This window comes from Amborella trichopoda, chromosome 6 (assembly GCF_054954075.1).
Source record: "Amborella trichopoda isolate Santa Cruz 75 chromosome 6, AtrichopodaSantaCruz75HAP2 v2.0, whole genome shotgun sequence".
NCBI classification, from domain to species: domain Eukaryota; kingdom Viridiplantae; phylum Streptophyta; class Magnoliopsida; order Amborellales; family Amborellaceae; genus Amborella; species Amborella trichopoda.
The window spans coordinates 52715571-52739040 of NC_142341.1; the positions used below are offsets into that span (position 1 = coordinate 52715571).

A 23470-nucleotide genomic window follows, 5' to 3' on the forward strand; every position below is an offset into this window, starting at 1 on the left:
TTCCTTTCATATTTCTTCAAACCTTTCCTGTCATATTCCCCAAACCTACTTAAATATTTTCCCATATTTCATTCATCTAAAGAGCATGATTATTTAACAATGGGATTATTTTGAAATCTTGAAATGGACAACTGAAAACCCCTCGCTGAAACCAAGAAACCAGATCCAACATGGCCTGCAAACTTATAAATGGCATCTTCTCATGAGATTTGAGGTGCGACTCTGTAAAGTTATGATTTTCGAAACACTTTTCATTTCTTAAAAGCCGAATGTGGGTACATGCCAAAAAAAAATAAAAATTGAAAAAACAAAAGAAGTTAAAAAATTTTGTGCTCCCATGGGCAACTATACTATCTATTTACTTCCTTGGGCAACTCCTAAGAGCACTTTTCGACACAAAATTTTGGAGATACAACCTCTCCGACCTAGCTAAAAAATAGCATCAAATCGTATTATATACGTGCTTAAAAAAATGCCTCAACATTGAAAAGAGATCATACAACTTTTCGAACATAAACTTAAATTTTATCTTTTTCAAAAAACAACTATTTTTAAGTGATCCCAAAATTTTAAATTAAAAAAATACTCCTTACAAGGAAGGAAGTGCACAGTGGGAGAACCCTTTCATATTAGAGACTAAGGATTAGTTGGGATAGACTTTTCAAAGAAGGAAAAAGCTTATGGCATTGACGTAAGGTGCAGATCTATCGAAGAGAGTGTTATGATGTTAGAGTACCTTCCAATTGATTATCTCAACCTTGTTGTATGGATATAAAAAAAATAAAAAATTCAAACTTTAAAAATAGTACATCTTGTAACAAGTTATCCAAATAATCTATTTTTAAAAACTTTAAGGATTTATAGATTTGCTTGATATATACTTTTAAAAAAAAATAAATTTCGTAAGCAGTAATAAAAAAAAATTCTAGACTATCATAAGGTTTCGATACTTAACTGTATCTCCAAACAAATTTTAGAGATGCGTTTTACTTCTACACTACAAGGAGAAAACCCCTTGTACATCAAAGAATCACTAGGGTTGGATGGACATTACAAGAAGTTAAAGAGGGCAGTTTGGTCAAAACCACACCCGTGCTCTTTAAATAGAGAAAGACAAAACCCTAAAAGAAGCCTTCTGTTCGCCCTAACAAATTTAAACCCAGGATCCGTTATACAGACATAGAGGCTCTCTCCCTATGTTATATTGGGCAGGAAACAATTTGAATTTTCCCCCCCAAATCCCATTTAAACATTACCAGGTGACCATAGCCTCATCAGCCCTTATGGATGATGTGAGAAGGAAGACATGCAAGAGAGAGAAAGTTGCCGTAGCAGGCAGTAAGAGAGAGAAAGAAACCCTAGCAGAGGACATCTATCCGAAAGAAACCCACAAAAGGAAGACCTTTAGGAGAGAGAGAAAAGCTTTAGCAGACACTATAGAAGAGACCCATGAAAGGAAGACCTTTAAGAGAGAGAAAGAAGCTCTAGAAGCCATTGAGGACTTCTCTCTAAAAGATACCCAGAGAATAAAGCCCACTCACATGAGAGAGAAAGGATCCCTGCGAGACATTGAGGACTTCTCTCTAGAAGAAACCCTTAAAATTAGAGCTTCTTTGTTGGGTTGGTATGACAAGAACCAGAGGATATTGCCATGGAGGGCAAATAGTGTCCGAGAGAGTGAAGAGAGAGAAGATGCAGAGGCAAGGGCTTATGCTGTGTGGGTTTCAGAGGTGATGCTTCAGCAAACCAGGGTTGCAACAGTGATTCGGTATTATGGGCGTTGGATGGAGAAATGGCCAAGCATCCATCATTTGGCACAAGCTTCCCAAGAGGTATTACTCTCTCTCTCTCTCTCTCTCTCTCTCTCTCTCTCTCTCTCTCTCTCTCTCTCTCTCTAATGAGATGCCTTAGGCATTTTAACTTCTCAATTGCTGAAGAATCTCACTCTTCTTTCATTACATGAGGTATCAAATATCTATATTGTCCAGTACAAATAGAAGAATGTGATCAATTGACACAAATGCAAAACTATTTGTATCTTCTGATTCTTGTCTGTACAGGAGGTTAATGAGATGTGGGCGGGCTTGGGCTATTACAGGCGCGCCCGATATCTACTAGAGGTACAACTAATGCATATTATGCCGTTGTTTCTTTCATAATGGTTTTATTTGATGTTTGTTGAACATCTTTTATCTTTGGAAGGAAAAGTTTACACAAGATTGTGACCTTAATTGCAGACAATGTGTCTGGACTCACCCCCAAGGAATTCACCCTTTGGCCGACACGGGTTACTGGAGACTCAGTTGAGTCCTACACAAGGGCTTAAAAGCTCTCAAGAATTTAAAAGAAAAAAAAAAATCAGAAAATGAAAGAAATGTCGTTAAAACAACGTAAAACTAAAAGCAACCTTAAGGTGTCAAAATAAAATTGAGAAAAAATTGATTTATAGTTGGGGATATTTAAAAAAATTTCAAAAAAAAAGAAGAAAATATAAAAATAGGGATTGTGGCAAAAACACTCACCAATATTTGCCAAAAACATCTAAATCATATACAAAAAGATTATAGAACAATCCAATATTTTTAAAAGTTTTTGTGAAATTTTGTTATAGCCCTGAGTTGTACACACAACTCGACGGAGTCCAAATGGACTCGGGCGAGTCCCAGCTCACTTCTTGTAGAAGTTTAAAAGGACCGTCCATTTGATTTGGATGTTGTAAAACATTACAATCTTATTTCTACAAGTAATGTTGCAACCCTATAAAAATTGCTTAGAAATGGGCCTAAAGTTCATATAATATTACAACCTTGCATTATAGAAGTAAGGTACACACAAAAATCCAATAGAAAAGAATGTTCTGAAGTTGGAATATTTGAATATTTTCCAATCGATCATCTTGACCTCAAGATGTATAAATATGAAGAAAAAAGTATTTTAAATCCTAAAAGTAGTGCACCTTGTAACAAGTTATCTAGACCATCTATTTTCAAGATTTTCAAGTGTTGACAGATTTGCTCGATTTGCAATGTTTTTTGGAATTTTAAATTTCATAACCAGTGTTGAACATGGATCTTCAAGCCATTTTAAGTTTCCGACACTAGAACTACATATTCCAGCAAAATTTAGAGGTGTGTCTTACTTATACAGTCCCAGCCCAAAGGCTTGCTCGGCTTGATTGGCAGCCCTAACAATATGTACTTTGCTGAGTTTATGTGTTTCATTCTTCTTTTCTCTTCTGCGTTAGGGAGCAAAGTCAGTGGTCCAAGGAGGACAATTCCCGCGAACAGTTCCTGATCTTAGAAAAGTTCAGGGAGTAGGGGATTACACAGCAGGGGCTATTGCATCCATAGCCTTCAAGCAGGTTTCTTTCTTCTACATGATAGAGAGAGGTGTCCATCTATTTTTGCCACTTTCAAATAACCCCACAGGACAAGAGAGGTGTCAATATCAAGTTTACTAAAATTGAACTGGACCAACCTGTTATAACCAGTTATTGCCAAGCCTGTCTGATCTGTTAAATAGTCAAACACTCTTGGTGATCACGGTGTCCTAATTTGCCACTAGTTTCCCACTAGTAGACATGCTTTATCTTAGAATACGCCTTAGACGACCACGAAGCAATCGAACTATTGGATAGCCCGTATGTACTCTTAGGTGTCTTCTATTGAATACAGAGGGAAGGGGGATTTTGAAAGAAGAGGGAGGATTTTGAAAGAAGAGGGAGGATTTTGGAATTGGAAAGGTTTTCTAGAAGGAAGGGAAGGCTTTGGAGGACACTAGAGACCAAGTTCAGTGTTCGCTGAGGAATTGGTTGGACCATCATCCTCAGTCCTTCAGGTCTTGGTGTGTTTGGACTAGTTTTTAATGGCATTAGTCAGGGTGTTACAATGCATGTGTGCAAGCATTTGTGAGAGAGAGAGAGAGAGAGAGAGAGAGAGAGAGAGAGAGAGAGAGAGAGAGAGAGAGAAGATTCTGGTATATATATATGAAAGCTCTACCTCATGATCTCAGGCTGTTCCTGTTGTGGATGGAAATGTGATCAGAGTGATTGCTAGACTAAAGGCCATCTCCTCAAATCCCAAAGAATCCACCACTGTGAAGGGCTTCTGGTGAGTCCAAAATTGCTTTCTTTCTTAGCCAGAAGAAGCAAGACGAGAAGAATTATCTCATGCACTCAAAAGCTTGATGATTCCAATTTGATATGGGTATATGATGAGAGAGAGGGTACAAGCGTAGTTAGGGTCCAAGGCAGATATTTTTTATCGTCTTGAGCAAGATAGAAGGACCACACTTCTTCTGATTGCATAAATTTGTCCATTTATTTTCACAGGAAGCTAGCTGGGCAATTGGTTGATCCTGAAAGGCCAGGAGACTTTAATCAAGCTTTGATGGAACTTGGGTCAACCCTTTGCACACCATCAAGCCCATCATGCTCTTCATGCCCAGTTTCCAAACGGTGCCAAGCACTCTCCCTCTCCAAAACACCAAACTCTGGCAAAGAGATTTTGGTAACTGATTTTCCAGTCAAGGTCTCAAAGGTGAAACAACGAGAAGACTTTGCAGCCGTATGTCTTGTGGAGATAACTGAGAAACTCGATCTAGAGAGCTGGAAACTGGAGAGTGAGAAAGACATTTTCCTTATGATAAAAAGACCAGATGAGGGTTTACTTGCGGGCCTATGGGAATTCCCTTCTGTTCTTTTGGATGAGACAAATATGGGGCTATGTACTAGGAGGTCAGCCATGAATAAGTATCTGAAGGGAACATTCGGTCTAGAGACTAACAGGAGTTCAAGGGTGATTTTTAGAGGTGATGTTGGAGAGTATGTTCATATTTTCACACATATTCGACTCAAGATGCATGTCGAGTTGCTGGTTCTGAATTTGAAAGGTCAGTAATGGTTTATGATCTATTGATTTCTCTGGGAAAATTCTTTGATCAAAGTCTGCTTAGCCATTGATTGACTTGGCCTTTATGCAATGAGTTTCTTCTTCACTAGAGAGAGAGAGAGAGGAAAATTTTGGTGATATTTATGGTAGTTCTATTTTGTGAAGGTGGGATAGATACTTCAAATGTCAAAAATGATTCGCAAGGGATTTGCTGGAGGTGTGTTGATGAAAATTCAATCAAGAACATAGGTTTAACATCTGGAGTTCGAAAGGTACAGCCTAGAGTGCAAAATGCTCATTATGCTGAACAATAGGTGTTTCATGTGCTCTGAACAATATCTATAGTTTTGGCTTTTTCAGTTAATCATTTTCATCTCACTAACCTGGGCTGTTTGTCTGTTTTTTTATTCGACCATGTTTGCATCAGGTTTATAATATGATTCAGGATTTTAAAAAGAAAGGGCTGCTCCAAAACCCAGTTAGAGGACCAAAGAAGAAAGACGTGTGAGAAGCAGGTTCAGGCTACATTGGAATTTTGTGGTTTATATATTCATTTCTTCGAATTTGTATTCAGAAATCAAAGTGGACTGAGTTCCAGATCAAATTCTGGATCATTTTTTCACTCTATGGAGTAAAATTATTTTGATTAACTAGTTAGAAAGGGTGAATTGTCTCTGCTACAGTATATTCATTGGTTAACATCAGAGTGTGTACTTAGGGGCTGTGGGATGACAATTAATTCAATCATGAATCTATGACGATCCAAATCCGAATATTCAGTATAATAGTACTATGTTGGTTATTTGGTAGGTATGTTATAATACTTTTTTAGCTGTTTACACTGACCTCCAAAACCAACTTAGCTCTCTCCTTTAGAACAAATAAAGCAGCTAAATGTATAAAGAACAGAAAACTAAGTTTGAGCATTCCAATGCAGAGATTTAGAAGCCATTAAAGCTTAGTCGACGACCCTCTCCTCATCATAATTTTGCCAATTAATTCATTCTCTAAAACAAAGAGAAAGGGGGCTTCTTTCTCCTGTAACAGAGAGAGAGATTTTACATGTTTATTAGAGGATTATATGTGATTTTGATTTGGAGACTTAGGGTTTCTGGTTCAAAAACCAGGAGAAAAACTGTACCATTTTTTCATTGAATCAAGTTTTGAATCCACATTGTTCATGTGATCTTGAAATGCAAAATTAAGGCTTCGGGGTGAGAAGTTGTTGCAGAGGAAAAGGGCTTTCTTGATATTTTTCCACCTACAAAAGGTGATCTATTCTTGAATTAGTGTTGTTCTAGAGAATTTGATTCACAGTCAGGACTGGAAAAGGAATAGCTCAAATCTGAGTTCAGAGGTCTAACGCTCAATGACATCATAGTCGAAGGTTAATGTGCCATTGATTGAACTAGTTATTTAGGGTTTCCTCTTTTTTTCATCTATATGTAAAGCTTTCTTGTTAGGAGGAATGTAGACTAAACCTAAGAGAAAAACAGCTGCAGAGAATGGAGATGGAGGTAATGAATTGTCTTAGGCCACTGCAATTGGTAATGGCAAGGATATGGCCCTAATTGTTCGCCAAGCTTTCAAGTTTAGGAAGCATGTTTCCTTACTTTTATGGTTGAAATCCTTTATCAAAAAGAAAGGAGTCAAAACTCAAAGCAAAGACTTTTGCAAACTCCATTATGAAAATTCATTCCAGTGGCTGATGATCTTTGAGGGGTTTTGATGGGATTGAGGATTTGCAAAGGGGGCATCATGGAGAAGAAGTAGAAGTTGAAAGAGAGAGAAAGAGAGAGAGACCTTATCTCGGTTAAGATTTTGTTTGACCTCTACCAGAAGAAAGAAACCGTTGTTATTCGGTGTAAAGATGAAGGGATTGTATACTATGAGATCATTGATTTTTGGTACAAAGAGGTGACAATCACTTTTAGCCATTGGATGTGTAATCCAATAGATGAAAGTGTGTCACAATGTTTGAGAAATTTTATTTTGGAATTTATGCCCAAACAATGACAAATCCTCAACCACCTGATTTCAAATCTAATGGTCAATGATGATTGTGACCTCCTTGTGTCAAAAGTCAATGGTCTCATTGTAACATTTCCAAAGATAAAACATCCTTTTTTGGTGGTATATGGTTAAATGGGATAAGGCATAAAAGCCTATCATGAGGATCTATTTACATGCACCACGAAACAATATACAGGTGCTTTTGCTAACTTAATCAGGATCATTATGATATGTTGTGCATATAGACACGCCTATAGTTTCTAAATGGGAAAATATCCTATTATCCCCTATTTTCAACTTCTATATCTCATCAAACCAAAAAATTGAAAATATTACTTGTAAGCAAAAGGACTCCATCTTTTCTATCTTTCAACCCCATAAACCCTTGTGACTATGTATTATTGACCTCAACAACTTGTGAAATGACTATATCTTTCTCTCTCTTAAACTCTATGTCTCTATCACATCATCGTCTTCTCTCTCAAAACTCCATCTCTCTGTAAAACCCAAACTCCATCTCTCTCTAAAACTCCATCTCTCTTTTACACATAAGAAGGTGTGCTGGTGTTCGAGCACAAGCTAAACTCCTTGGCAGGTAAACTCACCGAGACGCAAAGAGAGAGATAGAGTTTTAGAGAGAGAGAGAGATGGAATTTGAATAGGGTGTCATTTTAGTGTTTGTTTGGGTCAAAAATTTATGGTCAAAGGGGTCCAGGGGGTTGTGAGGTAGAAAAAATAAACACATTTTGCTTTTACAAATAATATTTTCAATTCTTGGGTCTCGTGAGATATGGAAGTTAAAAATAAGAGATAAGGAGATATTTTCTCTTTCTAAATCAGTTGACAAGGAATGAATGCATGCCCCTCAATAGTGTAGGGTGACAAGGATATTTGCTATAGATATGAGGAAACACCGGTTTAATGTTTTCAAAAGTACAAAGATCTTATGGCGAGCACAACAAAGTACTGAAGACAAATCATATCTGGTTAGACAAATGACAGAACTTATTCCACTGGGAATACTATGAGATTAAACCAACCAAGCTCAATGCAGAGAGAGAGTTAAAAGTATATTTTCTCCTTTCTTGGTTGAATGTAAGCTAACGGAAATCTATTTTATTCAACCACTCATTCAAAAGAGGTTCATTACAGAATTGGCTTCAAGTTCATATGTTCTAAATTGTTTCATTCAAGCATAGACATCATAAATATAACCTTTTGTTTTTTCTTTTCAGATGAATAAATCAAACGGCATTTCCTACATGTAACTCAACAGAGATCATTGTGTGAAAATCTATTACAAGTCATACCTTAGCCACGAAATGGAGTGAGGTCAATCTTGAATGGTTGTTTTCCTTTGCTGACCCTCTTCCGAATAACAAAGAAAATTACATATTAGTGTTGGGATCCAAGGATATTGGCTATTAACTAACAGTTTAAATGGATAGACTGCCTTACTGAAATTGCAATGAGCTCTTCAAGTAGCTCCTCCAAATGGCACAGAGGCTACGCATAGAATAAAAGATTTTAATGTATAATTCAGTGTATGGAAAATCTTGCTTGAAATATTTTATAAAAGAAAACCAGAACAAGATTAAAATCTTTCAGTTTGTATTGCAATTGATCCTTCTCTAAATACTATTATCTAAATTTTGGAAAAGGAGAAAATTATTAAGAAGTAGAAATTTAGAATTATGATGAACTTCAGCTTATGCCATCTAAATTTCTCGATCAAGTTTCAGAAATAACTGCTCTCCAGAACTAATGAGGCACCAGTTCTGAAGTTTGAGAAATTTCGGCTGGTATTCAGCATTTAAGTCCTAATGGCAGCTGATATAAGAAACTTTTGAAGGTACCAAAGCTCCAAATTTCAGCCACAGCTTCCAATGACATTCGATGCTATAAACTATTAAGAGCTCTTGAAGACACCCACCCACTGTGTTGGACCATCAACTGGAGCATTCAGCGGATCATCATGTACCTGACCAACAAAACAACAAAAGTTACTCAGTTTACTATGCTATTGATGTGACAAATATGGCTCTATTTAAAACTTGCCTAATATGGTCATTTTTTAAATTCCTTCCTTAAAAACTCATGAATTTTTCATAAAGCAACAGTTTATACAATGGGATGGTATAACGTCCACATGATGTGGACACTTGAAGGGTGCATAGGCACCCTTTGACAGTTTAGATCAAACCTAACATCATCCAATGGCCCCAAATTACTTTCGTTTTTTTTTTTCATTTTTATTTAACAATAATATTTGTCTGAATTTTGGAGTATAGATCTATTTTTACATTGTGCACCAAATAAAAATTAATAAAAAGTATTTTGAACAAAAAAATTGGCCAAAATACCCTTGCAACAATTCAGAGCATTCTGGTCATTTTTTGTTCAAAATATTTTTTTTTATTCTTGTTTAGTACGTCACTTAAAAAATGCTTCAGATAAATATCATTTTCTAAACAAAAAATGGAAAATAAAAAATAAAACTCTTTTGTGGCCGTTGGATGTGGCCATGTTTAACCTGAATCAGTAGAAGGGTGCTCGTCCACATCATGTAGACAAGAGACATTCCCTTATACAATGCCCCATGGTTTTCCTATTTCTTATTTTATCTATGTGGACAAGAAAATCAAGTTGATAAGAACTCAAAAATAAAATATTTTGAGATAAATTTTCTTTTATTTTTCTAATATTTTAAAATTTTCCTTTTGGCACGCTTTGCCCTTTTTTAACATTTCCCTGATAATTTCTCAATGGAAAACAAAAATTATAAGTATCTCTTGAGAAATTACACTGCTAAGAAATTGCTGAGAATGAGAAATGGTTTGTCACAAATTAGGAATTTAGCTACTTTTAAGCAAACTTGAGCTAGGATTACTGCTTCTTGCTCTCTCAGAGAACAAGAAGAAATTAGCTTCTTAGATGCCTCACAACTTTTGGGACCACATTTCCGAAGCAATGCTCCCAGAAATTTGGAAACTGTATACTCTGATTTCTGAACATAGCAACCCTAGTTTCGAAGCAGGATTTTTAATAATGGGTTCACGATTCACAAAATACAAGAAATTCAGCTTTAGTATTAACATGTGCATCATAAAACATTTTGAATTTGGATCATCTAGGTAAATGTTGCTCAATACATCCATTTATTTGAATAGGGTTATGTGGTATGCTTAGTGAAAATGGAGAAACACATTATCAGCGCAACTTGAGACAAATCATACCAGTAGATAACTACCACACAATTTCCAGTTTCTTCTAACAAAGAACTAATTTAAAAGCATATTAAAATTTTACCTCCATGAAGATACCATCAACCCCAACTGCAACTGATGTCCTTGCAATACAGGGTATGAGTTCACGAAGACCGCCACTTGCAACACCACCACCATCTAGCTGTTTACGAAGGAAGAGTCAACAACTGGATGTGAGTTTTCCCATTAGTTTTGTATCCTTTTAGGTAGTCCCTCAGAACCATTGCCAGTACCAGTCGCTAATTAATTAAAAGTGAGTTTCTTTAACCCATGTGTAAAAGAGCTTTTCTACATTTATGATGGGTTTCAGTCCATATTTTGGATGAAATTCAAAATTAGAGTTCCGTCAGCATGTGTATTGGGAATTGGAAAAAAAAAACGAAAAGAAAAGAAAAGAGACAAAGGATCAGTGTTCCCCCTGCCTCATACACTAGGATGATCAAATCCATCTACTCAACTCAATCGAATAAGATTTAATTTGGAGCACCAAAAATGCTTCAAATCCACTGACATCCCAAAATCTGTTCTGGATAGCTCACTTGAATATACAGTGGATTTGAGGGATTTGAATCTCCAAATCAATTCTTATTTTTAGGAGACTGGTTTGGGAGACTTTGGATCTTTTTGGGATATCTCACCCAATCCAAACTGGTGAACAATAACCTATCCGTCCCCCACCCCCCATCCCCCCAACAAACACGGAGGATTCATAAAAACGATTATTTGCAGATTTCAAAAATAATTGATATTTTGATGTGAGAAATAGAGATGAATTCCTGAACTGGACCAGTTCAAAATGTACTGGAATCCTCACACGACTTCAGTATCAGCTTACCCAATTTTAATAACATTGGTTGTCATACCTTTTTGCCTGCAGGCTGCTGTAAGGAATGAGTAATATCTGCAACCTGCATTTAGTGAAAATTTAAAAACTTATTAAAGTTTGATTAGTTAAAACTTGTTTCAGCAATCGTAAAGATAACGGAAATAACAACTATGGAAATGCAACTGTAAAAGTTCCAATAGTTCACTTCAGAGGAGTTAACAAATATATAATCAACTCAATCAAATAGTATTTTTTGCTGACCCATTCAATCAGAGATGTTAATCCTAGAATCATGTAAAATGAAAAAAAAAAAATCTACTGCTACATATTGAGCTTTTACTGTACGAGATTGGTATTTTAGAATCTAATAACCTATGCCGATGCTTTCATCAAAATATATATATTTCTGTACTAGTTCATTTGTAAGGGACACATTGTATAAAACTTCCTGCTTTTCTATGAACACATTACAACAATTCCTGCTGCTATCCTTCAAGGAGTTTCCAAACTGTTTCATATAATTAATCCAACACTTCAGTTTCTGTGAGTGTATGTGTATCTTGGTTCAATGGTATCACAACTATAAACTCTTCCCCCTCAATCTATTAGGAATGAAATGCATGAATGTAACCAATTCGAACTAATTTAACAAAGAATGCTATCTAGAGCTTCATTTGTTTCTTGATACCCAGTATGAAATAGAATTTTAGTAGGCTGACAATGGTGTGTACAAAGTGGGCGGATGGAGAAAGTGAAACAGAATTGATTAGAAAACTGGAGAAGAAGCTATGGATGGAATGCATGGTCTCACAAAAAATATCTCCAAGCTGATGTGTTTAATTCCAACTGCTTACCTACTTAAAAAAACTTCTCCTAGCTGGCACTTGATATTATCTAAAAACCATGCAAGAAAAATTTATCTTTTGTTATTATCATAACTGCTATGTGCTCAAATCCTTTCCCCTTATGTCACTATTATCCATCATTTATTTTAACATTTAAGTGGTTGATTTTACATCCGTATGGAAGGAAGTTTAAGTTGGTGCACAGCATACCATGGGATGCATAAGGATTAGCCGAGCCTTAAGCTATGAAGGCGTATTAAAATCTTAGCATGAGAAAAAAAAAAACCTTATCAACCAGAAATTTTAACCAGAACATTGTTTGAAGCGCTTCTATTCATGAACAGTCTAATACAATTAATAGGCAAGATATTAGCATATTTAACTCACAACAGGACAATTTGCTTCTCTCATCCACTCCAAGTTGCGGGGATCAACAATCAAATCATCTGCATCAAAGGTAAAAATATGTTTCGATGTATGTCAACATTGAATAAACCAAGTTGGATTCAGACAACACTAAGTATAAGCCAAGAATGGTGTTGAATGATGAAATAATGAGCTCCGACTACGAGTACTGTGATGGCACAGAGAAAGCCAGATGGGGGAGGAGAGATGGAAGTGGGCAACAGTAATAAAGCAAGAAACACTCATGCTAAAAGGCTTGAACTATGGCTGCCATGGTCGAAACCTTGCCATCAAGTTATTAGGAGCTTAAATACTAGGTACTTGTACAAATGGCAAAAGACCCGAAAAAATAGAAAATAGTCTAAAAACTTCCCTTGGTATCATCTTCTATACTAAAATATACAAGGACCTAGGTAGCAATATTAGTTGTTCCAAGTTTATTTACAAAATTTTCATTTCTGAATTCTGAGCAAGTTCTAATCAATGTGCTCCAAAAGAATACAAGAAAGAAAGCATTTAGGAAGATCCTCATCCATTTTCCCCAGTAATCATATCCAAACACAATTAGGTTCTAGCTAAAAAGGCATAAAACACCCACATGATAAACTATTAATCATACAAAGTTTCTCACCAGATATCAAGCTATCATAAGATTAATACAAGGTTCAACTTGTTTCAACTTCACGCATAAGGATGTGCCAATTTTCAAGTACTCACCAAGTACTGAAACTTTCCAATACTACAACATCCAAATAAATAAATAAAAAAGGATCATAGATAATGTGCAAATCCAAACAAGATGCAATTTAGTTATGGAAATCAAGTGGGAATGATCACTAAAGGATTTTCACTTGATCAACCAGTCATTCTGTTCCGTTTAAAGCAATATTTTATAGTCTATCATAAGTCCACTCTTGATCTCAGTCACTGCCAAGTCCACTCAGCTCAGTCACTGCCAAGTTCTAAAGACTTGGCCAAGTCTTACCAACTCTTGATCTCTTCTTTTTTTCTTTTCTTTTTTTTGTATGTGTGTGTGTAAGTCATCCTAGTGTTAGTGAGTCCTACTGAGTAAAATAGGCTTGGAACAAGGCCAAAGACCAAGCTGCTTAGTCAAGTTCAGGGGCAATAACATCTAAAACCATGTGTGACTATAATCAATCCTGCACATTAAATTAAGAGAAACATGCTTTTAGAAAAGGGGTATTTTCGTCAAAGAAAGTTACTCTTTTACTTGGGGGGTTGTTGCAAAAAAAAAGTAGTTTTCGGGTTAGTAGTGTGGTTTAAAAAGTATTAGGGGGTGGTATGCCTAGAAAGTTAAGTCAAGGGGGTTATCTATAAGCTTCCCTTAAATTAAAGACAAACGAGATGCAAAATAACTTACTATAGCCAAACATGGTGCCCCGCTCACAAACCATTACATTTTGATTCCCTGCCAATCGAACCTTTTCTGCAGAATTTACCATGACCTGCCCATACATCACTTCTAAGGTCCTTGAACGAATATAAAATAAATATAATATAAAATAAATAGATAACTCATATATAAAAATCATTACTTTCAAACCTTTTGTAAGATCACTTCACCATTACTGTTAAACATAACCCAGATGTATTATTCATGAATTTCTTTAGAATTATGTCATTCTATGTGCACCATTAACTAGGGACAAGCAAAGTAAAGTGCATAAGCACTGAGCGAGCCAAAGAGCAAAACAAGTGCTTTTCTGTGTAACATCAAAGCACTTTTGAGGGCGGCAAAGCACTCGTTTTAGAGTGGATGTAAACAGCATGTCCCTTCCATCCTAATATTAACTCAATTGACCTCATTAAATATTGGTGTATGGTAGTTGCAAGGACTGAGTCATCTGGATACTATCTAATAACTAAATCCCTATGGTTCCAGAAGTCTACCAAAAAAAACTATGAAAGAAAATGACAGAAAAATAAAGGACGTCAGCCAATGTTTGAGCTGATCAACACGCCAATTCAACTCTTGTTCTCTCAAAACAAATCTCTCCTTTAAAAGGTGTTTGTCTAAAGCAGATAAAAGTTGCTTGACTTGGATAGTTCTTATCATTTCTCTTTTCTTTTTTGTGTTCATATCAAAATTTTCAATCCCCATATTAGTGCCCCTCCTAGACAAAATTATCGAGAACACAAATTTGAAAAAAACGAATGTATAGATTTTGTAGCTCCAAATAAGAACCACCGTGGCACTTCTGCACAGAAGAACCTCAAAATGGATTCCCTTTTAGGGCTTGAGACTGCTATTTTTCTTTAATTATTACTTGAAAATTTTGGAAGTATTAGACATGACAATTATGATACATAAAATCTATGAGAGGACTACAATACTCATGTCCACAGAAGCAAAGCAAATATAAACCATTCTGAAGAATACTACTGATATAACATCAACTGAGTACTTACAGAAGGAGCACAAAATTGGCCTTTCTTAATATTGACTATTTTCCCAGTCTTTGCAGCTGCAACTAGAAGGTCTGTCTGTTTGAGTGAGACATTTTTGGATTAGTTAAACAAGTTGTGATGAATAAATTAACCCCGAAGCAGCAGTTTAGTTTCCTTTTGCTCAAAATCACAAATAAGAAAGTAAATATAGCTGTGGGATAATTAAATTTCAACTAAAATTAGAAATAGCTGTTGAGAACTAATATGAAGTTGTGGCAAAAAAGTATGGAGATCTCAACAACCTGGCGACATAGAAAAGCTGGAATCTGAATGATATCAGCAACCCTCCCAACAGGTTCACACTAAAAGAAAATAATGCATGTCAGAAATAAATTCATAAAAAAATCCATTTCGAGCAATTATCCTGCATTATTAATTTACTGTCAACATGAAACACATACAATCTTCTAGACCACGTATAGAACTATATCCACAGAATGAGCTAATGATCTATCTCACCTTAATGGTGACATACGACCCTGTTAATGGGGTCCTTTTTTGTATACTTATTCCTTACTCTTAATATAAGTAATCACTTCTCAAAAAAAATCTGTAAAAATAATAACCCTATTTTAAAGCATTTTGGAATTCTTAGTCTTAAAATAAGTTGGAATAAGCCTACCAATAAGAAGAAACAAGAAAAGTTAGAATCCATCCCAAATGTAAAGTAAATAAGGTTATGTGACATGCACATGTTAAAGATCTTAGCTTAAATAAGCTGAAAATTGGACTTTGCCAACTAACTAGACACCTGAGTAGAGTAGTATCCAAGGTTCTGCATCTGAGTTTTGAAGAAAAGGAATCGATTAAAGAGGACAAATAAATAAAAGAAAAATTTTATATAAGTGCGAGGCTCTACACAATCAAATTAGAGAGCACCACAAAAATTTCACTAGAAGAGGTTGTTTTGAAGCCCAAATATCCTCAAATCGATCATCTCGACCTCAAGATGCATGGACATGAGAAAAAAAATGGAATTCAAGTTTTGGAAATAGTGCATCTTGTAATGCATTTTTTGGACCGTCAATTTTTCAATATTTTCAAGTTTTCATAGATCTGCTCGATCTATACTATTTTTGAAGGTTTAGATTTTATAATTAGAGATGAAAATATATTTTAAGGCTATCACAAAGATTTTCGGTATTGAAACCACATTTCTCGACACGTTTTGAAGGTGCGCTTTACTTTGATTGTTTAGAGCCTCGGCTCTATACAAACTGCACCCATAAATAAATGATGCAGAAGATTAGACTTCGGGAGAATAATTTTAGCTTTTTTTGTTTTCTTTCTCGAGTGGGTGGGTGAGCGGGTGCGTGTGTGTGTGAGGGGGGGAGGGGGGGAGGGAGGAACCCCAGGTTACATAAATCTTGAAAAAAATAAACAAGGACACGCACATCTTTTTATGTGCTTCAGATAGAAATCCAAGTTAACTTTGGTCTGATTGTTGCAAGAATGCCCTAACCAAAACGATCAATTTGATTTAAATAATTAAAAAAACCTGAATTACAACATTAAAATTTTGAAAACAAACTTACCTGGCTTGCCTCGTGCACATCTGTCACAATAGGAAGATCAAAAGTCATCTTGACCTTTTGAAGGATCTGCATTGTCATGGATAGTGAATTCATCAGACTATTTTTACAATTAGATATGTATGTAAATTTCCTATTGTAGACATAATTTCCCTGGCTGAGAATAGAAAATGCGACAGCCATCTTTCAAGAACCCAGAGACATAAGAGCATGGTGCATATGACAAGAATCAAGTGTCATATAGTGTGCTGCCGTAAACTTCTCAATGGTGATACAGGCTTTACCATCAATCACAAATTGGAATGTTAGTGTCATAACTAGCATAGAGATTTTGGAGATCATCAGATCATAACAATTTGATACTGCATATTACGTGTTAGTACATAAAAATACAGATTAGTGTGTTATGGTATCCAACTCATTAAACTTTGATACTCTTCCACGTTGTTTAGTCAACGTTTAATACTTAATTTAATGCATCAACATTCAATTGACGTATTAAAAACCACAATAAATGCTTTCATCGAGTCAAAGTCACTGAAATCTTCAATTTAGATAATCATATTTCCAACAAATGCATGATTTTTCTTTTTTTCTTTTTTTGAAGCAAGCTCGACGAAGAAAGGCTATAAAGGCAAGCGGGTGCATATATTATTGATGTATCATGTAAACAAGCTAGTTTTGACACCTATTTTGAATGTTAAATCTCATCATCATCATCATCAAGCCTTTTCCTAAATTATTATGGTCGGCTACATGAATTCCAGTCAGCCATTCAGCTCTCTCAAGGGCCATAATACTCTCAGTGAGGCCATAATTCCCCATATCTTTTCTCACTACTTCCAACCATATCTTTTTAGGCCTACCTTTTGCCCTTTTTTAGCCAATAGGTTGTAAGATCATTTAAACCTTAATCAGAATGTTAAATCCAATAGAAATTATACCAATGGGCTGTAGGATCATCTAAACCTTAATCAAAATTAACATCATCAGAAAATGTAGAATTGCACAAAAGCCTGGCCCGTCATATTCATCCGTGCAACTATGCATTAGATAACACCAACCAGAATTCCTTAGCCCCTAGTAAACCAGCATCAGTACTACGTATTGGTACCCATACCCATATTGGTGATTTGGAACTATATAAAAGTACCTAGAAAATTGGCCTACTAAGTAATCAAGAGCTTGCCTAAACTGAGGCCATGGACTCAGTTCGATGACTTAGACCAATTTTGGAATATTTACCCTTTCTTATTGTCATGATGGGGTCCCTCACCATCAACCACTAGTGGCATGATGGTATCATAAGCTCTTGACATCTTAGAGTTCATTTTATCATATCAAAGACATTAATCTTCTCTCCATGTCCATAGGAATGCTAAAGATAAGCGTACAGGGAAAGTAACAACTTGATTTATTTATTTATTTAGAAAAGGGAGAAAGTAACCATTTGATATGTGGTCAATGGTCCCTTCCACAAGTAAAATGTGCTCTATACAGTTATAGTAGTATTGCAGCTTACCCAAAACAAAGTGTTGCAATGTCAAGATCAGTAATTCTAATTTACAAACAGGCATACTCAAACTTTTAAATTCCTGGAAAGAAATGGAGAATAAAAAGGATGGGTGGAACTAGAGATATATCATGAATTCTGACGGTAAGATCCTTTTGCACATAAAAGGTCCCTTTGGAACCAATTCAACAGCAAAGACCTCATAAATTACGACTTCATGAGAGGATATACAAGGAACACTTCATTTAAGGGCATTCCTTTCAAAAAGCAAAACGAACCACATTGAAGGGATTGCATTAGAAGATTTCATAGTTGGAAGAAAAATTCCTCACAAAGAGAGGCCTACTTGTTTCTGAAATAGTGCACATATTAATGTTGGGAATATTATTCCAGAGACAAGGACACCAGTCAGCTTCCCAGTTGGCAGGTTTTCAGGTTAACTTGATAGAATTCTGCATAGAGAAATAGCGAGCAAAGTTCTAAGACTAACTTGATGTAGATTATTGATGTTTAACATTATACATTATGTTTAGTAACATACACACAATCAATCATCAAAAATAAAACAAGTTGTTTATGAACAGCAAGGTACCAAACTCATCACTAAAAGCAACAATGCATACAGAGTATAAATTTTTATAAAATGCTGGTGAACACAACTACTGCATGTGTGACTGCATGTATATAACGTTCCTTTGAAAGGCATTCAAATGTGATGCGTATAATCATCATAAATGTGCAGAACGAAAAATATAAGTTCAAACTATGAATGGAAAATCTACATACTATTTTTGCAGCAATTAAACCAGCTGAAGGGAAATTATGACCTTCAAGCCTTCTTCTAGGCCTGGACCACGGAATGATTTTGACGATGTACGATTAGCTTTGTCAAAGCTGGATTTGAAAACCAACTGCACCCCAAGCCTAACAATTGAGGAGAAATATTGGCATCAACAATCTCAAATTGAGTTGCACTTTGCATGAGCATGTCTTAAGATACGCCACATGGCCCTATACTTACTTTGAGGTGATGTCCTTAATATGTCCAGCCATCTTCAGAACATGCGCCTCAGATTCTATAACATTGGGACCAGCTAAAAGGAAAAATGGTTCTGCCGCCTGCCCACAATTGATACAAACAAACTAGCTAGCCTCTCAATATAACTAGTGGAAAGACTTCCATTTCTCATAAGCAAGAGGAATAGCAAATGAAGCTCACAGACTTCTAAATGCCTAAATACAGATATTAAAAAGGAGAGGGATAGGAGGTTAAAAAAGAGAGAGAGAAAGCACAAAACTCAATGTGGTAATTAAAACTACGAAAGGCCTACAATATAACACTTCATTGCATTATGGTCTCAGTCACCCCCATTTTTCGAAGACTAAAAACTAGCCTCCCAAGGCTACTATTTTTTAAACACGAGTTACAGATTAAAGTTTGATTATCTAATAGTATCATGTTCCAATATACTAAAAGGTGGTGATAATGAGAACTGTAAATCACTTAATCCCCCCTGATTTACCCAAAAAAAAAGACTTGTAATTCACTAAAAACTTATTAAACGCAAAAGATACAAACCTTCAATTGGTTGAAGAGAGCAGTTGAATCCATCTCTCAAGGAAAAAGCTGCATTGAAAAAATTGTTAATATGGAATTGCATAAATATCAAACTATATTGATTGGCGAATAAAAAATCTGTAAAAAAAATATTGAGATTGAATTTGATACAACGAATATGAATTTGAAACTGCTTTCTAGAGAATAAAACAAATAATATATATATATATATATATATATATATATATATAATTATGTGTATGTGTGTTTTTGCACATTGGGATTGATCCCGAATTAGCTTTACATTGACACATTGATCAGAACAGATAGCAGTTTGTCCCATGCAATGTGGAAAAACAAGGAACTGGTCAGGACTCGCTAAGATCCCAAGCCTACGTCAGTTTTGACGGACTTGACTGAGTTTGTAAGAGGACACCCCAGTCCGAACAAAGAATATTATAATAAAACATTGGGAACTCCTGTGGTTCCCATGGATTTGATTCCGGACTCAGCAGCCTGCTGAGTCCAACTAACACAGCGAGTCTGAGTCTGAATCAGACTCACCAGGTTTTCCCACACTGATCCCATGGTGCCAGTATTCTGCTTGAAAAAATATAGTAATTTATCAGCAATATAGTCTAAAATGGTGGAAAAAATTCTAGATTAAACAGAAAAGCATAATCATGAGCACTAAACAGTCAAATAAATCAGCTGAATGGAAAAGTGCATTTAAATTTGCAAGAAAAAAGACAAAAATCCCAGGGAAAAAAAAAAGGAATCAGAGAAAAGTATAATTCATGTAATTTGTCCGTGCCAAAGATAAATTATTAAGATGTTACCACTTAATCACTTATTAAAATTCGAACTATCACAATTTTACATCAATTGATCAAAATAATCAGGCATATCGAGTAGCTCGTAGGATTCTTAAGTTGTCCATTAAGCTTTTCAGGCTCCTAAAAATTAAGAACTAATTTCTCAAAAAACTAAAGATAATTTGGGAAAAATAAAATAAAGAACAGGAAGATAGCCTGTTTACAGAAGGTGAAGTTAAAGCCACATCAGATCAAAGGTAAACTAAAATTATATAAAATCAAAGGTGCAGAATTTTCAACTCTGTAAAGGAAGATAGAGACAGAGAGAGAGAGAGCTTAAAATGTTAAGAACGAGATCAATGGCGCAAAAAACTCACGAGATAGAGAGACAATGTAGCTCTTCCTATTCTGGATAGAGAGTACGACGGAGAAAATGTACCTCTTCCTACTCTAGAGAGAGAGACTGGCTATGGCCGTATAGCTCTTCCAGCAGTGCTTAGGGTTGTAAATTACAGAGACAAATGTAGAGAGGGAGAGAGAATGTAGAGAGAGAAAATATATATTTTCGGTGAAGCCATAGAGAGAGAGCATAAAGAGAGACTGACGATGGAGCGTTTCCTTCTCTTGATCTGGTGATGTCGCTGTGCTGTGTTAAAAGTTAGAGAAATAAAAGTAAAGAAAGAAAGAAGAGATAATAGAGAGAAAAAAAAGAGAGAGAGAAAGAGGAGAGTATATAGAGAGAGAAAATAGATGGAGGGGGGGAAGCGGGAAATGTGCAGGACATTTGCAGGCGAGCTTTTACCGCGAAAGTTACCGTGAAAAATCAGTTTATTTGAGACTATTGGAAAAATCATTTAGGCAAAAAGATATTTTACTCTCTCGTATGTATAATATCTATTTACTCCCTCAATTAAAACTTTTAGGATTCTAAATTTTAAGGATGTAATTTCTTCAATCCATAGATTAATCTCAATCAAATATTTTCTTTAACTGTACCCTCTCTGCATTTGAAAAAAAATAAAGTATACCAACCAATTTATATATGGTGAGATCTAAATTTTAGAAAACTCAAATTTCCAAAAAAAAATCGACAAGATCTACTAATCCTTAAGTGGTTCTCAAACTTTCATATTGAAAAAAAATCTCCCAAGCAAATTTTTTGACCTAAGGAGTAGAAGTAAACTATGCTCTTGAAGAAGCAAAATAGACATGCTCTTAAATTAGAGTATCATGAGATAGAAATAGTCGATAGACCTCAAATTCACTAAGGTGGTCGAAATCCATGTTCGAAACAACGACTCAAGTTGGGTACTCAACCAATGCCCTAGCCAAGTACTTGTCCTGAGTTCAAGTGACTCGGATATAGTAGCGAGTTTTGTTCAAGTGACTCGGATATAGTAGCGAGTTTTGGGCAAGCTACAGTGTGTTTTAAAACTAAAAAATCTCAAAAATAGGGAAAATATGTTTAAAGTAAAAATATTTTAAAAAACGTTAAAAAAGTAATGAAATCTTGATTTTGAAGCAATCAACTCATGATGAGGGTATTTAGAAATAATTTTAAAAATAAGAATAAATATAAAAATAAGCATTCACGGCCAAAAGTCCAAAAGACTTTCTAATATTGATCAAAATGATATATATATATATATATATATATATATATATATATATATATATTAAGATCTCCCATTGGGGCATGCAACTCTTGGATACTCGAGCTCACTAGGGTCGTGAACCAAGTATCAGCCCGAGTAGTCGAACCTAGTCAAAATAACCAATTTACAAAAAAAAAAAATGATTACATTGGACAAATCATTTCACTTGATTATCAATTAGCTCGACCTCAAAAATGTATAGACATAAGAAAATATATATATCTCTAAGTCTTGAAAATAGTTCATCTTATAACAAACTAGATATCTAAAACATTTATTTTGTAATATTTTAAGGGAAATGATCTTGTGTGACCCTCCCACACCCATGTATGTAGGACTCCAAATGATCACCTTTAAATTTGATACATATATCTATAAAAGTCAAGTCCCATACAAATGTGATAACTTTTATAGAGATATGTGTCAGATTTAATGGTGATTATTTAGGGTCCTACACACACGGGTGTGGGAGGGTCTCATAGGATCATTGCTCACATTTTAATTATTAATAAATATGCTTGGTCAGCCCTATTTTGAAATGTTAAATTTCACAATTAACAGGGAAAACAAATTTTGAGACTATCATAAAGATTTTCAACATCAAAGTTTCATCTCCTAAAAATATTTAGAGGCATGGCTTGCTTTGATTGTCAAATGTGGATTTCTTATCGAAACTGTACATATAGGTCATAATCACTCTTAACTATTTGATGTGAAATCATAATACCATTTGATGTAAGATCATATATTGAAGTTCATCACAACATCCAAGAGATTTTATTTTGTACTTCGTAATTTGTATCTTTTAGTGGCACATCATTGACCGCCCAAATTTTTATCTAACAGTTAGTTGTGATTTTTTTATACAGAAAATAAACAGTTTTGGAAAAATTACAAAAAACACCCTAAAACGAACAACTTACCCCCACCCCAAGATTTTGTCACACTTTTTCCCCCCAAACTACCTTTTCTCGCAAACCCCTCCAACCTAAAGTAAGATGAAATAAGACTAAAGTACCCTCGTTTATTTTCACACAGTCTTCTCTCTCCCTCTCCTGTTTCCTATAGTAAAGACGTGCTCCGACAGTCCCAATATGAGCTTCGACGGTACTTTGTTTGACCCATAACGCTCCGGCATTCTGATAACTCGCTCCAACAATGCAACTACACACTCCGGCAGTCCACTCCGACAATGAAGCCTCTAGAGCTACAACGCTTCGGCAATGGAGGACTACACTCCGTCAGTCTGAATGTGCGCTCTGGCATGTGCACTTCGGCAGTCCGAATGTGCGCTCTGGCAGTCACAATGTGCACTTCGACAGTGCTTTGTCTGACCCACAGCGCTTCGGCATACTAAGAACTGCGCTCCGACAGTCTGAATGCGCACTGCGGTAGTCCCAATGTGCGCTCTGGTAGTCATTTGTCTGACCCATAGCGCTTCGGCAGTGAAAATACTCACTCCGGTAATGAAGTCTCTGGAGCCACAATGCTCCGGTAATGTAGTACAGCGCTTTGGCAGTGCTTCTCGACATTCCACTCCGGTAGTAGTATACTGTGCTTCGGCACTACTCTACTCGGGATCTGCGAATTGATTTGGTTTGTATGGGAAGGACATTTCTGTTCAAAAAATAAGAACTTTTTACTTTGGGGGGGTTTTTGCGAGGGAAGGTTTTTGGGGGAAAAA

At 35.7% G+C, this 23470-nt stretch overlaps 2 protein-coding genes across 7 annotated transcripts; one reads left to right on the plus strand and one right to left on the minus strand.

Annotated features, from left to right (window-relative positions):
- The first annotated feature begins 1124 nt into the window (after nucleotides 1-1124).
- Nucleotides 1125-5671, plus strand: LOC18448580 (HhH-GPD base excision DNA repair family protein). Of its 3 annotated transcripts, XM_006858641.4 has the most exons (7): nucleotides 1125-1832; nucleotides 2061-2120; nucleotides 3245-3361; nucleotides 4012-4109; nucleotides 4331-4890; nucleotides 5055-5161; nucleotides 5317-5671. In XM_006858641.4, the coding sequence occupies exons 1-7, from the start codon at nucleotides 1197-1199 to the stop codon at nucleotides 5395-5397; spliced, it is 1659 nt and encodes a 552-aa protein (XP_006858703.2). In that variant the 5' UTR covers nucleotides 1125-1196; the 3' UTR covers nucleotides 5398-5671. The 3 variants fall into 3 exon arrangements, with proteins under 3 accessions (XP_006858703.2, XP_020531897.1, XP_020531898.1); XM_020676238.2 differs by lacking the exon at nucleotides 3245-3361; XM_020676239.2 differs by lacking the exons at nucleotides 2061-2120; nucleotides 3245-3361.
- Nucleotides 5672-7991: 2320 nt separating this feature from the next.
- Nucleotides 7992-20993, minus strand: LOC18448579 (2-dehydro-3-deoxyphosphooctonate aldolase). Of its 4 annotated transcripts, none has more exons than XM_020676201.2 (14): nucleotides 20509-20993; nucleotides 19338-19385; nucleotides 18780-18877; nucleotides 18586-18682; nucleotides 16249-16314; nucleotides 14956-15015; nucleotides 14675-14749; nucleotides 13626-13710; nucleotides 12227-12285; nucleotides 11032-11076; nucleotides 10212-10310; nucleotides 8836-8883; nucleotides 8361-8408; nucleotides 7992-8270 (listed from the first exon to the last, which is right to left on the minus strand). In XM_020676201.2, the coding sequence occupies exons 2-14, from the start codon at nucleotides 19368-19370 to the stop codon at nucleotides 8214-8216; spliced, it is 870 nt and encodes a 289-aa protein (XP_020531860.1). In that variant the 5' UTR covers nucleotides 19371-19385; nucleotides 20509-20993; the 3' UTR covers nucleotides 7992-8213. The 4 variants fall into 4 exon arrangements, with proteins under 4 accessions (XP_020531860.1, XP_006858702.2, XP_020531861.1 ...); XM_006858640.4 differs by having other exon boundaries at nucleotides 20571-20992; XM_020676202.2 differs by having other exon boundaries at nucleotides 20737-20936.
- Between the last annotated feature and the right edge of the window lie 2477 nt (nucleotides 20994-23470).

Coding starts and splice junctions, on each gene's coding strand:
- LOC18448580 (XM_006858641.4), top strand. CDS start 1,197: ATGTTATATTGGGCAGGAAACAATTTGAATTTTCCCCCCCAAATCCCA. Junction 1,833..2,060: donor TGGCACAAGCTTCCCAAGAG/GTATTACTCTCT, acceptor TTGTCTGTACAG/GAGGTTAATGAGATGTGGGC. Junction 4,891..5,054: donor GCTGGTTCTGAATTTGAAAG/GTCAGTAATGGT, acceptor TATTTTGTGAAG/GTGGGATAGATACTTCAAAT.
- LOC18448579 (XM_020676201.2), bottom strand. CDS start 19,370: ATGGATTCAACTGCTCTCTTCAACCAATTGAAG. Junction 16,315..18,585: donor GCCTAGAAGAAGGCTTGAAG/GTCATAATTTCC, acceptor ATGACAATGCAG/ATCCTTCAAAAGGTCAAGAT. Junction 12,286..13,625: donor GGGCACCATGTTTGGCTATA/GTAAGTTATTTT, acceptor CCTTTGATGCAG/ATGATTTGATTGTTGATCCC.